This window comes from Coregonus clupeaformis, chromosome 20 (genome assembly GCF_020615455.1).
Source record: "Coregonus clupeaformis isolate EN_2021a chromosome 20, ASM2061545v1, whole genome shotgun sequence".
Taxonomy (NCBI): Eukaryota; Metazoa; Chordata; class Actinopteri; order Salmoniformes; family Salmonidae; genus Coregonus; species Coregonus clupeaformis.
In genome coordinates this window covers 14,000,497-14,015,850 of record NC_059211.1, presented here as the reverse complement: position 1 = coordinate 14,015,850, position 15,354 = coordinate 14,000,497, and the positions used below count along the sequence as shown (strand labels likewise).

The following is a 15,354-nucleotide window of genomic DNA, read 5'->3' as shown; positions in this document are numbered from 1 at the left end:
TTTTGATGGGTCAGTTTGACAGTTTTAAGTAATTCAGGAAGCACTCCAACGCAGGACCATGAAATGTAAATGTAAATAGTGAAATTATTATATATGTATTTTACATAAAATGAATCGGTATTTGAATTAATTAATGACACATTTAATAACACATTTATGTATTTAATTCTAATTTTAATTAATTAATGACACATTTAAGTAATTATTTAATGGTGTATTTATTTATTTAATTGTGGCACTTTTAGTCCTCCATAGAGTCAGTGTATTTGAGTATTTTCAAATTCATGCCAAAACTTTCCAAGTGTATTTCCAAATGCATTCCAATATTCAACTCCTTGTCTTTGAAAGTAATTGAAATACCCTAAATAATATTTGAACCCAGGTCTGCAGTGACCACAATGACTGATAAACAAAGCCCTAGAAACCAGACACAGTATCATTGAAAGGTACTAAGACAGAATTTAAGCATCTAGTAGCAGAAGTTATTGGCCCATGGCTCGCTTTGCGATGCTAATAGAGATGTTACAACTGTTACATGTTCAAAGAGGTTTACAATGAATGTCTGTTGAATTTGAAGAAAATGTATGATCAATTTCTGATATTTGGTTGATATACTATTTGTACTATTCAACATATGATGTGCTCGATCAATATTTTTTCTGTTTGATCAGAATCGTCTCAGAATAACAGTCGCGTCTACACCCTGGACCACAACGCAGGCCTCTTTAACCACATGGGGGCACTGTTTGACAGTGGACGCGACTGTGACTTTGACATCATGGTGCGGGTTGCAAACAGCACTGTGGAAACCATCTGTGTTCACAAGCTGATTGTCACTCTGGACCCAAATGCCTCCATCTTAAACATCACACAAGAGGAGAACCTCAGTAATCTCAACCTAGACGTCAGCCTCAACTGCCGGCCACATGTCACCGACTTCCTGAGGTAAGGCGGCACCAACCTGCTAACAAACTTTAATCAAGTTACTGTTACATCAACAACCAAAAAATCAGCAAAGCAAAGCTTTGTCGTGGCAGAGAATCCATGTATTTTTTATCTTCCCCAGGTATCTGTACACATGGCAGATTAACGTCACTGTGTCCTCTGCCCAGTGTATCCACAAGATGGCGTCCAACTGGGGTCTGAAGCAGCTTCAGGAGGCGGCAGGGAGGCTCTTCACCTGGCTGCTCCCAGAGGATGCCTCCTTCCAGACCCAGACCTCTCTGTACGAGTACTCAGTCCGCACAGGCGACCCAGTTCTGCAGGAAACCTGTCTGCGCTACCTTGCCTGGAACTGTGAGTCGCTGATCCGTTCCCCAGCCTGGACTGGTCTTGCCCTGGGCACAGTAAAGGCCCTTCTGGCCCGTTCAGACGTGGTAGTGCCAGATGAGGCCTTCCTCCTAAAGGGTTTGGAGGACTGGGTGTTGGAACAGGGTAACTCGTCCACCCACGAAGACCATGTCGCCATTTTGGACCACATCCGTTTTCCCATGATCGCTGCTGAAGATTTGTTCAACCTCAAAGCCAAGTCTGAGCTGTACATGGACCAACTAGAGCGTTATAATGCCGGCATGTTGCAGGGCTTTCAGTTCAATGCACTACCCTTCCGGCTGCTAGCTGGGGGCCTCCTCCTTAACAAGGTGGAATACACACCCAGGATCTACACTGGCAAGCCATGGAGCTTCACCTTCAGCTCAAAGGACGTCAACACGTTCCGATACATCGGACACTATTCCCACTCAGGCCAGAACCTCAACAGCCTCAGTGCCAACTTTGACAGCCCTGTGCACAACAGTGCCTTTTTTTCCCTGTTCAAAAAGATAAACTGGCACACCAGGGTCTTTATCCACAACCATGAATGCTTAAACAGCGGTATCCACTGTCCGTCGCTGCCGATGGTCTCGCTAACTGCCCAGAATAAGAGGGAGTTGCCCAAAGAGTATCAGGACGGCATCCGCTACCTTAACAAGGTTGTCCTGATGTGTGAAGGGGAGTTTGTGTTCCATGTCCAGGATTTTCCATCCACAATTGGCAATGGTGGCAATCAGGCCCAGATCCCAGTAAACATCACTGCGGGCCAGGCCTATCCGTGCCACTCAGACCATTTCTCCTACCGTGTGGTGGTTCAGCCTGAGTACACCACTGAGATCAAGCAGAATTAACAGGAAGTAGAGGAGCAGGAATTTGAGGAGATAAAGTGACCAAAGATCAAAAGATTAGTTATTTTTAATTATCTAAGTTTACAAAGCAATTTTAGCAACGTCAATGTTATGTAATCCTTAATGTTTTCTTTAACCCATCCAATATCTTCTGAATGTTACTTCAAGGCAACACAGCAGTGTCATTCTAATGTCTGTGTAACGTTACTTTGGAAAATGTGGGGCATGTTCTTTTGTTCACGACAAATAACTTTCTGTGTATGGTTGTTTTTAATAAAAGTTTTAGTAAAGTTAATATGTCTCTATGATAAAACAGGACCATCTCACTGGTCAAAAACATAAATTCAATGTCTATTCCACATTGGTTCAACATAATTTCATTTAAAAGACTTGGATACATCGTTGATTTAAGCAGTGTGTGCCCAGTTGGATGTTTGCAAAACAATTGGTTCTTAGTTTATGCCAATATTACACAGATTAGCTAACGGTTACAGAAATCATACACACAGACAGGCTCTATAGACCTCTATATCTATATGAGTGACTGTGTCCAACACACATTTACATTTTAGTAATTTAGCAGACGCTCTTATCCAGAGCGACTTACAGTTAGTGAGTGCATACATAATTTTTTTTCACACCACCACCTGTTGTTAGGTTGGGCACCTACTGACCAAAAAGGATGTTATTATTATAGTCTCCCTAGGCAGACAGATTGCCTACAATGATGTACAGTACCAGTCAAAAGTTTGGACACACCTACTCATTCCAAGGTTTTTCTTTATATTAACTATTTTCTATATTGTAGAATAATAGTGACGACATCAACACTATGAAATAACACATATGGAATCATGTAGTAACCAAGAAAGTGTTAAACAAATCAAAATATATTTTATATTTGAGATTCTTCAAAATAGCCACCCTTTGCCTTGATGACAGCTTTGCACACTCTTGGCATTCTCTCAACCAGCTTCATGAGGTAGTCACCTGGAATGCATTTCAATTAACAGGTGTGCCTTGTTAATTTGTGGAATTTATTTCCTTCTTAATGCATTTGAGCCAAACAGTTGTGTTGTGACAAGGTAGCCCTATTTGGTAAAAGACCAAGTCCATATTATGGCAAGAACAGCTCAAATAAGCAAAGAGAAATGACAGTCCATCATTACTTTAAGACATGAAGGTCAGTCAATCCGGAAAACGTTGAAAGTTTCTTCAAGTGCAGTTGCAAAAACCATCAAGCGCTATGATGAAACTGGCTCTCATGAGGACCGCCACAGGAAAGGAAGACCCAGAGTTACATCTGCGGCAGAGGATAAGTTCATTGGAGTTACCAGCCTCAGAAATCGCAGCCCAAATAAATGCTTCACAGAGTTCAAGTAACAGACACATCTCAACATCAACTGTTCAAAGGATACTACGTGAATCAGGCCTTCATGGTCGAATTGCTGCAAAGAAACCAATACTAAAGGACACCAATAAGAAGAAGAGACTTGCTTGGGCCAAGAAACACGAGCAATGGACATTAGACCTGTGGAAATCTGTCCTTTGGTCTGATGAGTCCAAATCTGAGATTTTTGGTTCCAACCGCCGTGTCTTTGTGAGACGCAGAGTAGGTGAACTGATGATCTCTGCATATGTGGTTCCCACCATGAAGCATGGAGGAGGAGGTGTGATGGTGTGGGAGTGCTTTGCTAGTGACACTGTCAGTGATTTATTTAGAATTCAAGGCACACTTAACCAGCATGGCTACCACAGCATTCTGCAGCAATATGCCATCCCATCTGGTTTGCGCTTAGTGGGACTATTACCCAACACACCACCAGGCTGTGTAAGGGCTATTTGACCAAGAAGGAGAGTGATGGAGTGCTGCATCAGATGACCTGGCCTCCACAATCATCCGACCTCAACCCAATTGAGATGATTTGTGATGAGTTGGACCGCAGAGTGAAGGAAAAGCAGCCAACAAGTGCTCAGCATATGTGGGAACTCCTTCAAGACTGTTGGAAAAGCATTCCAGGTGAAGCTGGTTGAGAGAATGCCAAGAGTGTGCAAAGCTGTCATCAAGGCAAAGGGTGGCTACTTTGAAGAATCTCCAATATAAAATATATTTTTATTTGTTTAACAGTTTTGTGGTTACTACATGATTCCATATGTGTTATTTCATTGTTTTGATGTCTTCACTATTATTCTACAATGTAGAAAATAGTAAAAATAAAGAAAAACCCTGGAATGAGTAGGTGTGTCCAAAATGTTGACTGGTACTGTATATACACAGATGAAAGGGGGTTAGTTATAATAATCTTTGGTACATCACTGGTTGCCTCCCACAATGGTAACAATGTTCCAGGACATTCTGGTCTCATATACTAGACGTAACATAGTAAATGTAACTCTGACACACAAATTAATATGATATGTTATGTTTAGTATGGTTATATAAGACAGATGGTTACTTAAGGCAAAAACGAAAGTATGGTGGATGGGTGGGTGTATAACGCAAACGTCTAGCAACCCAAAGGTTGCGAGTTGGAATCTCATCACTGACTGTTTTAGCTACTTCTTAGCATGTTAGCTAACCCTTCCCCTAACCTTAACCCTTTCAGCTAACCCTTCCCTAACCTTAACCCTTTTAGCTAACCCTAACCCAGGGTTTCCCAAACTCGGTCCTCGGGACCCCAAGGGGTGCACATTTTGGTTTTTGCCCAAGCTCTACACAGCTGATTCAAATAATCAACTAATCATCAAGCTAATTGGGAAACGCTGCCCTAACCTTAACCCTTTAACCTAACTCCTAAACTTAACCCTAACCCCTAACCCCTAACCCTAACCCTTAGTCTAGCTAATGTTTGCCAGTTAGCTAACGTTAGCCACCTAGCTAGAATTCATAACATATTATAAGTTCCGCAAATTCATAACATATTGTACATTTTGCTAATTCGTAACATAACATGTTTCAAGCTGACCACCATAGTCCCTGTGCCCAAGAACGCCAAGGTAACCTGCCTAAATGACTACCGACCCCTATCACTCACATCTGTGTCCATGAAGCACTTTGAAAGGCTGGTCATGGCTCACATCAACACCATCATCCCAGAAAACCTAGACCCACTCCAATTCGCATACCGCCCCAACAGATCCATAGATGACGCAATCTCTATTACACTCCCCACATTACCCTTTCCCACCTGGACAAAAGGAACACCTGCGTGAGAATGCTGTTGATTGACTACAGCTTAGCGTTCAACACTATAGTGCCCTCCAAGCTCATCACTAAGCTAAGGACCCTGGGACTAAACACCTCCCTCTGCAACTGGATCCTGGACTTCCTGACGGGCCGTCCCCAGGTGGTAAGGGTAGGCAACATTACATCTGCCATGATGATCCTCAGGGGTGCATGCTTAGTCCCCTCCTGTACTCCCTGTTCACCCACGACTGCGTGGCCAAGCACAACTCCAACACCATCATTAAGTTTGCCGATGATACAACGGTGGTAGGCCTGATCACCGACAACGATGAGACAGACAAAGAAGCTGATCGTGGAAAAGGAAAAGGAGGGCTTAGTGGAGTGGGTTTAGAGCTTCAAGTTCCTTGGTGTCCACATCACCAACAAACTATCATGGTCCAATCACACCAAGACAGCCATGAAGAGGGCACAACAACGCCTATTCCCCCTCAGGAGACTGAAACGTTTTGGCATGGGTCCTCAGATCCTCAAAAAGTTCTACAGCTGCACCATCGAGAGCATCCTGATTGGTTGCATCACCACCAGGTATGGCAACTGCTCGGCATCCGACCGCAAGGCGATACAGAGTGTACTGCGTATGGCCTCAGTTCATCACTGGGGCCAAGCTTCCTGCCATCCAGGAACTCTTTACCAGGCGGTGTCAGAGGAAGGCCCTAAAAATTGTAAAAGACAGTAATACAGTAATGTACACACACTTAAGGGTAGTCATAGACTGTTCTCTCTGCTACCGCACGGCAAGCGGTACCGGAGCGCTAAGTCTAGATCCAAAAGGCTCCTTAACAACTTCTATCCCCAAGCCATAAGACTGCTGAACATTTAATCAAATGGCTACCCGGACTATTTGCATTACCCCCTTTTTTTTTACGCTGCTGCTACTCACTGTTTATTATCTATGCATAGTCACTTTACCCCTACCTACATATACATATGACCTCAATTAGCTCGACTAACCTGTACCCCTGCACATTGACTTGGTACTGTTACCCCCTGTATATAGCCTCGTTATTGCTATTTTATTGTGTTACTTGTTTTTACTTTAGTTTATTTAGCAAATATTTTCTCATTCTGCACTGTTTGTTAAGGGTTTGCAAGCAAGTATTTCACAGTAAGGTCTACACCTGTTGTATTTGGCGCATGTGACAAATAAAACGATTTGATTTGATTTAATACAAATTGTAATTCGTAACATGTCATACGAAATGGGTGATGGACAACCACAAATTAACACATACCATACGAAACGTAACATATCATACTAAATGGAGTGTTCAGGATTTACTTACATAATAATACAAAATGCTCTGAGACCAGGTTGTCCAATAAGGTCTGAGATTTCAATTACCCTTGCAGAAAAAGTGATCCTCAGAGTTCCTACCAGAAATTGCAAGACATTTGAATTTACATTGACTGAAGAGACTGAAATACTATCATGAAACTAAAAGAAAATAACTGATCAAGAAAAATCAATGATCAAGAGAGAAAGACATACTTAGGTTTCTCTCAGTGGTTGGCCTTGTAACAACCTACTGTTGAAAAACAATATCCCACATATAAATAGAGTATTTGACACAAATGTAAGGGTAAAAAAAAAACTATGTTTTGAGCAAAATAGTGTTTTCTAGTCAAGTACAAACTTAATGGAGTAGGCCATATGGTGCCCTCTGATGTCGTCGGCCTCCCCCCTTGCTTGAGGAACAATAGAGGGGCCATAGAGAACAAAATAGCTATTGAGAAGTGCCATTAAGTAAATCAGGTGATAAATAAATTGAGAAGGAGACTGGAGTAGGACTTGAATTGTCTTAAAGAATTTTTGCAATCACTGTTCAGATTATTTATTTGAAGTAGCCTAACTATCTTTTTTATGTTTTGAGTGTGCATTTCAGTGTGTAACATGTATTTCCTTGATGACTGAAACATTTTCATTAATGTTGCATAATACGTTGTGCTCCTATTGGAAAGTTTCTACAGACTTCAATTTATCTCAAGAATGAACATTCTTCCATGTTTTTCAGAAACGTCTCACCTGGATCATTGCCAGAAACATGTCAGGGGAGTGTTGCCAAATTTGATGCTTTGTCCTGCTTATGGTCAGCTTGTCTGTGTGTGAGTATATGCAGTGGGCGTCCTCTGCAGTTGGAAATCCTTAAACTGACTGTGATGAGGTGATTTGGAAGGAGTCAGGCGCAGGGGGGTAAATCACAGAATAACAGGATTTATTCTGAAGCACAAAGTTACGCAGTAATGCGTCAGAACACTCAAGTGCGCAAAACAGGTGCACTGGAAAATACAAGGCACACGGGGAAATATCCCGGCGATACAAAATACACGGAGCTCCACCAAGCTACTCTATCCTCCACAATAAACAATCACACACAAAGACAAGGGGGCAGAGGGAACACTTATACAGGTACTGATGAGGGAATATGAACCAGGTGTGTGTAATAAACAAGACAAAACAAATGGAATGATGAGATGAGGAGCGGCAGTCGCTAGAAGGCCGGTGACGACAAACGCCGAAGCCTGCCCGAACAAGGAGAGGAGGCAGCCTCAGAGGAAGTCGTGACACTGACTTTCCAAATGTAAAACATTTCCTGGACACAGATTAAGCCAAGTAGTGTTTTATTCCAGGAATATGCTTAATTAGTGTCCAGGAAACCAGCCCTAATAATATAAAAAAGCCTAACCTGTAACTTTAGAGTAGACAAAGTTGGATGCTTGTTTATTAAGCAAAGCTGCAAGCGAATGTAAAGTTTAGACTATAACTACTCTTCCCTGAACGAAGAAAACGAGGTACAACACATAACTATGGGGAGACGAGCTCGTGAGAGTTAAGTGTTGTACAGAGAGTACTGACTGAAAGGGAACCTATTGTTTTTGAAGGAATTATTATTTCGCAATATCGAAGTATATCAACGCCGGTTCTCAGTCACCAAAAAACAGAACAGAATGGCCCATAGGTGGCACTGTATTAAGCGTTCAAAGTCTAAGGCACAGCGCTGCCACGTTTCACGTACAACCACGGAACCTGTATACAAATGTTTCTCATCATAAGGAACACATTTGCCTCAAGAAGCCATCAAATATTGGATTTTTCGACAACTTGGATATTTCATAAAATCTTTAAAAATCGTATCATGTACCGTGCATCCGATTGACTTGAATCTCAGAAAGTATGTTCATCATGTCAGCCTCTACTAAGTTTGAAAAAAGCTAAGTGATGCTTCAAAGAGATGGAAGAGAAAAAAAAAGCTGAATCAAACCCTAATAACTTCTCTTCACTTGTAACTTGCCCATAGGGTCCTACTAATCATCCCAAACAACCCCAAACAACCCCAAACAGGTACCTAAAAGAACCCCAAACAGGTACCCAAAAGAACCCCAAACACGTACCCAAAAGAACCCCAAATAAACAGGTACCCAAAAGTAGGCTGTCACAGTTGCTGAGGCGATATATGCATGGGAATCTGTTCACTGGGTGAACAGCTTCAATCGGATGTGACTATGTTACAAATACCACTAAGGTTACCATTATACCGCAAGAGACCCACTATGACACACTTAAAAAAACGATGGTATCTGTAAGATATGATGATTAACGAAAGACAGTGCTTGACTTGAACTGAAATAGTTGCCGGTATTCATTTTGGGTGGCGGTACTGTTTATGTTTAGGTGCAGGAGCTCAAGCAGAAGAAAATGGAAGGTGCCGGTACTCAGCTCCGGTGAGCTCCTTCCCAAGTAAAGCACTGATGAAAGCGTATGTCTGTGCCGGCGTACAGTATGTGTAATGTTATTAAGCATGGAATGTTAGACTTAAGTGTATGAAAGTTTGAATTATTATTTTAAATCTATGTAGTTCCGTCCTTGAGTTGTTCTGTATTATCTCATGTTTTATGTTTTGTGTGGACCCCGGGAAGAGTCTAATAAAATACTAAATACTAAAATTAGGCCAAGATTATGTGATCTTAAAGGACTGTTTGGTAAATTATCTGGTACTGGTGGACTATTGAATGACTTACTTACTGTATTCTAATGCCTCCATTCAGTGGGGGGTGAGCTGTCCTTTGAGGGGCTTGTGGAGATCTACTGCAATGGACAGTGGGGGACCATGTGTGATGATGACTGGGACATTACTGAGCCATCTTAACTACCCTGTTGCTCTTTCTGCCTCAATACGGACAAGGTTGGTTGAATCCAAAGGAGGCTGCTGAGGGGAGAACGGCTCATACTAATGTCTGGAATGGAGTAATGCAATGGTATCAAACACATGGAAACCATGTGTTTGATGTGTTCGATACCATTCCATTTATTGCATTCCTTCCATTACTATGAGCTTGTACTCCCCAATTAAGGTGCTACCGGCCGCCTGTGGTTGAATCTGTATTACTTCACTTGTAACCAATCATAGATATTCATAACAATATATAGCCTACAATGCAGGTCTGCACTGTTTATTTGCATTGACCCATGACCCATATGTATTCTGGCCTCAGGATCTGGTCCTATCTGGTGGATGGATGATCTAAACCGTAATGGGACAGAGGAAGACCTGTCCCACTGTCTCTAAGGGGTAGCAGGTAACCTGGCGGATAGGAGCGTTGGGCCAGTAACCGAAAGGTTGCTGGATTGAATCCCCGAGCTGACAAGGTAAAAATCTGTCATTCTTTCCCTGAGCATGGCAGTTAACCCACTGTTCCCCGGGCGCCGATGACGTGGATGTCGATTAAGGCAGCCCTCCTCTGATTCAGAGGGGTTGGGTTCAGTGCGGAAGACACATTTCAGTTGAATGCATTCATTTGTACATGACTAGTTCTTCCCCTTTCTTTGAAGGCTGAGGAGTCAGTAACTGCAAACTAGACGAGGATGCTGGTGTGGTCTGTGAGAGAGGTAAGACTGACCCCAGTAACCACAATGACTCATCCACAAAGACCTAGAGACCAGACACAGTATCATTAAAGGGATAGTGCAAGATTTTGTCAAATAAGCTCTTTTTCTACTTACCCAGAGTCAGATGAACTCATGGGACCATTTTTATGTCTCTGCGTGTAGAATGATGTTGCTAACTAGCATGCTTAGCTGTACCTGTAGACTTCCAGTCACTGCGCTAACGCTATTTAACAATGGCTCGGAAAACTACCTTCAACTTCCTTCAAACTATACGCAGAGACATAAAAATTGTATCCATCTGACTCTGGTTCAGTAGAACAGGGGCATAATTGACAAAATCTTTGTACTTCCTTTTAAGAGAGAATTTAAGCATCCAGTAGTGTAAGTTCTTGGTCCATGGGTCAACATTTTTTTTATGAATCATTCAGTGGTGTAGTGCTATTTCTTTTAGGTGAGGGAGTGCACATTTTTTTTTTATGACGTCATCATTTCCTCAATCAAAAGTGTATATTTTTAATACCCGCAACACCAAGTTAGGAATAAGGTACCTAATTTCAAAAATAGGCCATCACTGTCAATCATGAAAGATAATTCTTCACCTTTTACGGGTGGAATTTCCAAATTGCATCACCATGCCAATCATTTGATTGATCTCAATCAGTTTTATGGGAATATGCATTTAGATCTTCTTGAATTACTGTTTCGAGAGTGAATTAGAGCAGATAATGTTAACAAACTATTAGTCTTTCTTGTATTTTGTTTCAATCAAAGAATATATCCTTCCTAGTGGGGCGCTCTGTTGAGTTTTGGCGCATAATAATTTTTGGGGGACTATTCAGCTTCAGCTAACCATCCTAAAATCTATACTGAACAAAAATATAAATGTAACATGCAACAATTTCAAAGATTTTACTGAGTTACAGTTCATATAAGGAAATCAGTCAATTGAAATACATTCATTAGGTCCTAATCTATGGATTTCACATGACTGGGAATGCAGATATGCATATGTTGGTCACAGATACTGTATCTTAAAAAAAAAAGGCAGGGATCAGCGTAGATCAGAAAACCAGTCAGTATGATCACCATTTGCCTCATGCAGCATGACACATCTCCTTCGCATAGAGTTGATCAGGCTGTTGATTGTGGCCTGTGGGATGTTGTCCCACTCCTCTTCATTGGCTGTGCGAAGTTGCTGGATATTGGCGGGAACTGGAACACGCTGTCGTACACGTCGATCCAAAGCATCCCAAACATGCTCAACGGGTGACATGTCTGGTGAGTATGCAGGCAATGGAAGAATTGGGACATTTTCAGCTTCCAGGAATTGTGTACAGATCCTTGCCGGATGAATGGCACAACAATGGGCCTCAGGATCTCGTCACGGTATCTCTGTATTCAAATTGCCATCGATAAGTCGACATCTTACGACTTCACAATGTCCGTTGAGAACGCACGACTATACCGCTAAGAATGACATGAATAATCAAGTCCATACACGTTGGGTAGTTAGCATATAGTTAATATACTGTAGCTCAATTGGTAGAGCATGGCGCTTGTAACGCCAGGGTAGTGGGTTCGATCCCCGCAACCACCCATACGTAAAAATGTATGCACACATGACTGTAAGTCGCTTTGGATAAAAGCGTCTGCTAAATGACATATTATTATTATTATTATTATTATAAAATGCAAATGAATTCGTTATCTGTAGCTTATGCCTGCCTGCCCATACCATAACCCCACCACCACCATGGGGCACTCTGTTCGCAACATTGACATCAGCAAACCGCTCGCCCACACGACAACCATACGCGTGGTCTGCGGTTGTGAAGCCGGTTTGACGTACTGCTAAATTCTCTAAAACGATGTTGGAGGCGGCTTATGGTAGAAAAATTTACATTAAATGATCTGCCAACAGCTCTGGTGGACATTCCTGCAGTCAGCATGCCAATTGCACGCTCCCTTAAAACGTGAGACATCTGTGGCATTGTGTTGTGTGACAAAACAGCACATTGTAGAGGAAATTAGCTTTGAAAGTGAAAAAATGTATCTCCAACCAATGGCAAAATGAGTAGAATTGCATGACATTTGTTACAAAATTACAACATTTTCTCTCTGTCCCATGGCAAAATGTGTAGAACTGCAGAAAAGTTATTTTAAAACTGCTACAGAAGGGGCTTTACTGGCAAAGAAAATGACTGAATGTAAGCTTGCTCAGAGGTACTGTATATAATGATGAGATGGTCTGACCTCCGCCCTGACAAAGCTAATTAGACCTTATATAGACAGGTGTGTGTCTTTCCAAATCAGGTCAGATCAATTGAATTTACCAAAGGTGGACTCCAATCAAGGCCGAGGATAGAATAGACGCCGGAAGGGAAAGGAGGGGGAAAATGGAGTCCTTAGAGAAGGAAAGAAACAGATACAGGTTTGGAGAAATGCAGTATTATCATAAGGAGACATATACTTGGATGAATGAGGAGGAATGGAGGGGAAAAGAGAGGCAGAGGAGGTCTAAGAGAGAGATGGAGGAAGATTGTGAGTTTGAGTCAGTTAAAAATGGCTGGAAAAAGCGAGAAGGTTTGTTAAAGAAGAGTGGTAGGAAATGTAAGCAAAGTGAGCTGAAGACAGGAGTAGAAATGGAAGTGAATGAGGGTGATGTATCGGAGGTGGAAGGTGTGGTGAGGTACTCGGAGCCCGAGGATTGCACAGCGAGTCAGCATAAAGATGAGTCTGTGACAGTAGGAGTTTGTGGAAAAAATGTATCCTTGCCTTTTGGCTGATCCAATTGTGGTTTCAAGATGGGTGAAAAGAGCGTTGGGTAAAGTGGAATCGGTGAGGGTAACCAGAAGTGGTCTAGTGATAATTGTTTGTGTTTCTGTTGGGCAGAGGGAGAAGGTGCTCAGAGTTAAACAAATGGAATTGTGAATTGTTTCGCTCTTAAGAAAAGGGTGCCATTGAGAGGAGTGATTACTGGAGTAGCAGTGAATGTAAAAGTTGACCAACTGAAGGAGATGATTCCTGGTGTGTGTGATGCTCGTCGTTTGGTGAGACGTAAACAGGGTGGCGAAATTGGGGAAACAGAAGCGTCATTGTCTGTTCTTTTGAGTTTTGAAGTTGAGTCTTTGCCTGAGAAAGTGAGGTTAGGATATATAAGTTATCCAGTGCGAGCATATGTGCCGAATACCTTAAGATGTTACAGGTGTCAAACTTATGGACATGTGGCAGCAGTGTGTAGGAGGGAGATTCCAAGGTGTGAGAAGTGTGCAGAAGTGCATGAGACAAAGGAGTGTGAAGCAGTGGGGAAAGTGGTGATGTGTGTTAATTGTAGGGGTGGCCATGGGGCTGGGGATCAGACATGTCTAGTGCGAGAGAAGCAGGTTGAGGTATCCAGGGTAAGAGTAGGGAAGAAGTTGTCATATGCGGAGGCAGTGAAGAAAGTAGAGGAAGATGGGTCAAGGGGGAGGGATCCTGAGAGAAATGGTGTGAGTAGTAGAGATGTACCAGTACAGAGGGATAAACCAACAAGTGATATATGGTTCAGCAAGATTGGATTTTTAGCGTTTATAGCAATGGTTATTAATTGTACTGCAGGGATGGAACGCAAATCGAAGAAAATTGAGGTGGTGGTGGCAGCTACAGAGAGATATTTGGGTGTGCGAGACTTGACAGCAGAAGAGTTACAGGGAGTGTTAAGTGGTGATGTCCCATCAATTCAGGTTGAGGGCATGAGGTAGGAGTGAGTGTATTTAAACAGTGGAGAAGGGTGGGGTTAATTATTAGTTGTAGTGTTGAAGGTGTGAGTGTAGTGTTAGATGGTAGGGTATTTCTTTGCTTTGGTTAATTTTATTTTTCAAGGAAAGATAAGGGAGTTGAACTCCTGTCTAGTAGGTGGCGGTAATGCAACAAATTGGATGCCAACCGCCGTTAAACCTCATTGAAGAAGAAGAAGAACCCTCCGCCGAGAGCGGATCGGGCTGGAGAAAACGACAGCTGAGAAGCTGTCCGCGTTTGGTGAATTATGATAGATGAACGACGATTATTCAATATAGCTAAATTAATAGATTTGAACAAAGATAAACGAAACGGAGAGGAAATCCGGTGGAGGTGGTTGAGCAACACTGGGCTGTGACTGGAGCACAGATGGATGGAAAGGTAGGGTGGTTAGGAGTTGAGGAGGACGGGATGGAGTGTAGTGGTGGAGTGGAAAAAGGTGGTGGTGTAGTAAAGGTTAAGCAGAAGAGGAAGCCTGAGGAGCCTTTGCAGGTCTTGTCAGAGGAGAGTAGTGATGAGGGAGGTTCGGGTCGCAGTGTTGTAAAGAGAGAAGTTGAGTTCAAGGTGTTGGTGAAATTTAAGGATCAAGGTGGAGTCACGGCGGTGAGTCCGATCACGTTGACTAGGGATTTGGAGAGTAAAGTAGGAGAGGTTGTGTCTGCTAAAGTTCTTCGTGATGGAAGTTTGGTAGTGGTGTGTTTCAACGCTAGAGTATGAGAAGGCGCTCAAACTCAAGCAGGTATGTAAACATGTGGTTTATAGTAGCATGCCTGATCAAGCTGGACGGAAGTGTGTGGAGGGAGTTATTACAGGAGTTCCAGAAATTGTTAACATGCAAGAAATAAAGGACCACTTAAAGGGAGGCTCTCTTATTGAGGCAAAGTGCCTCCAGATGACACGAGACGGGAAGAAGGTGGATAGCTTGTCAGTGCTACTAAACCTTGAGGATCTGATATTGCCAGGAAAAGTTAGGATTGGGTATATGAGTTAGTTGCTATGTGTGGGCATATGTTCCGAAACCATTGTGTTGCTCTAACTGTCAAATGTTTGGGCATGTGGCAGTGGTGTGTAAAGGCAAAAGGAGATGTGGGGGAGAACATGCATATGGGGAATGTGGAGATGGGGTCCAGTTAGAGTGATGTAACTGTGGGGGCCCCTATAGTGTAGTGTATGGGGGTTGTTCCGTGATGAAAAGACAGGTGGAAGTGCAGCAGGTCAGGAGTGAGCGTAACATCTCGTATGCAGAAGCAGTGAAGGTAGTTCATGCAGAAAACAATCGGGGCACC

The 15,354-nt window shown here is 42.5% G+C and overlaps 1 protein-coding gene across 1 annotated transcript in view; it reads left to right on the top strand.

Moving 5' to 3' along the window:
• LOC121532769 (galectin-3-binding protein B) overlaps nt 1–2,454 on the top strand; it is an 18,091-nt gene extending 15,637 nt beyond the window's left edge. Inside the window, exons 5-6 of the mRNA XM_041838567.2 lie at nt 672–945; nt 1,067–2,454. Coding sequence (XP_041694501.1) covers nt 672–945; nt 1,067–2,162 — 1,370 coding nt within the window. The 3' untranslated portion in view covers nt 2,163–2,454. The remainder of the gene's footprint in view (nt 1–671; nt 946–1,066) is intronic.
• Nucleotides 2,455–15,354: the final 12,900 nt, after the last annotated feature.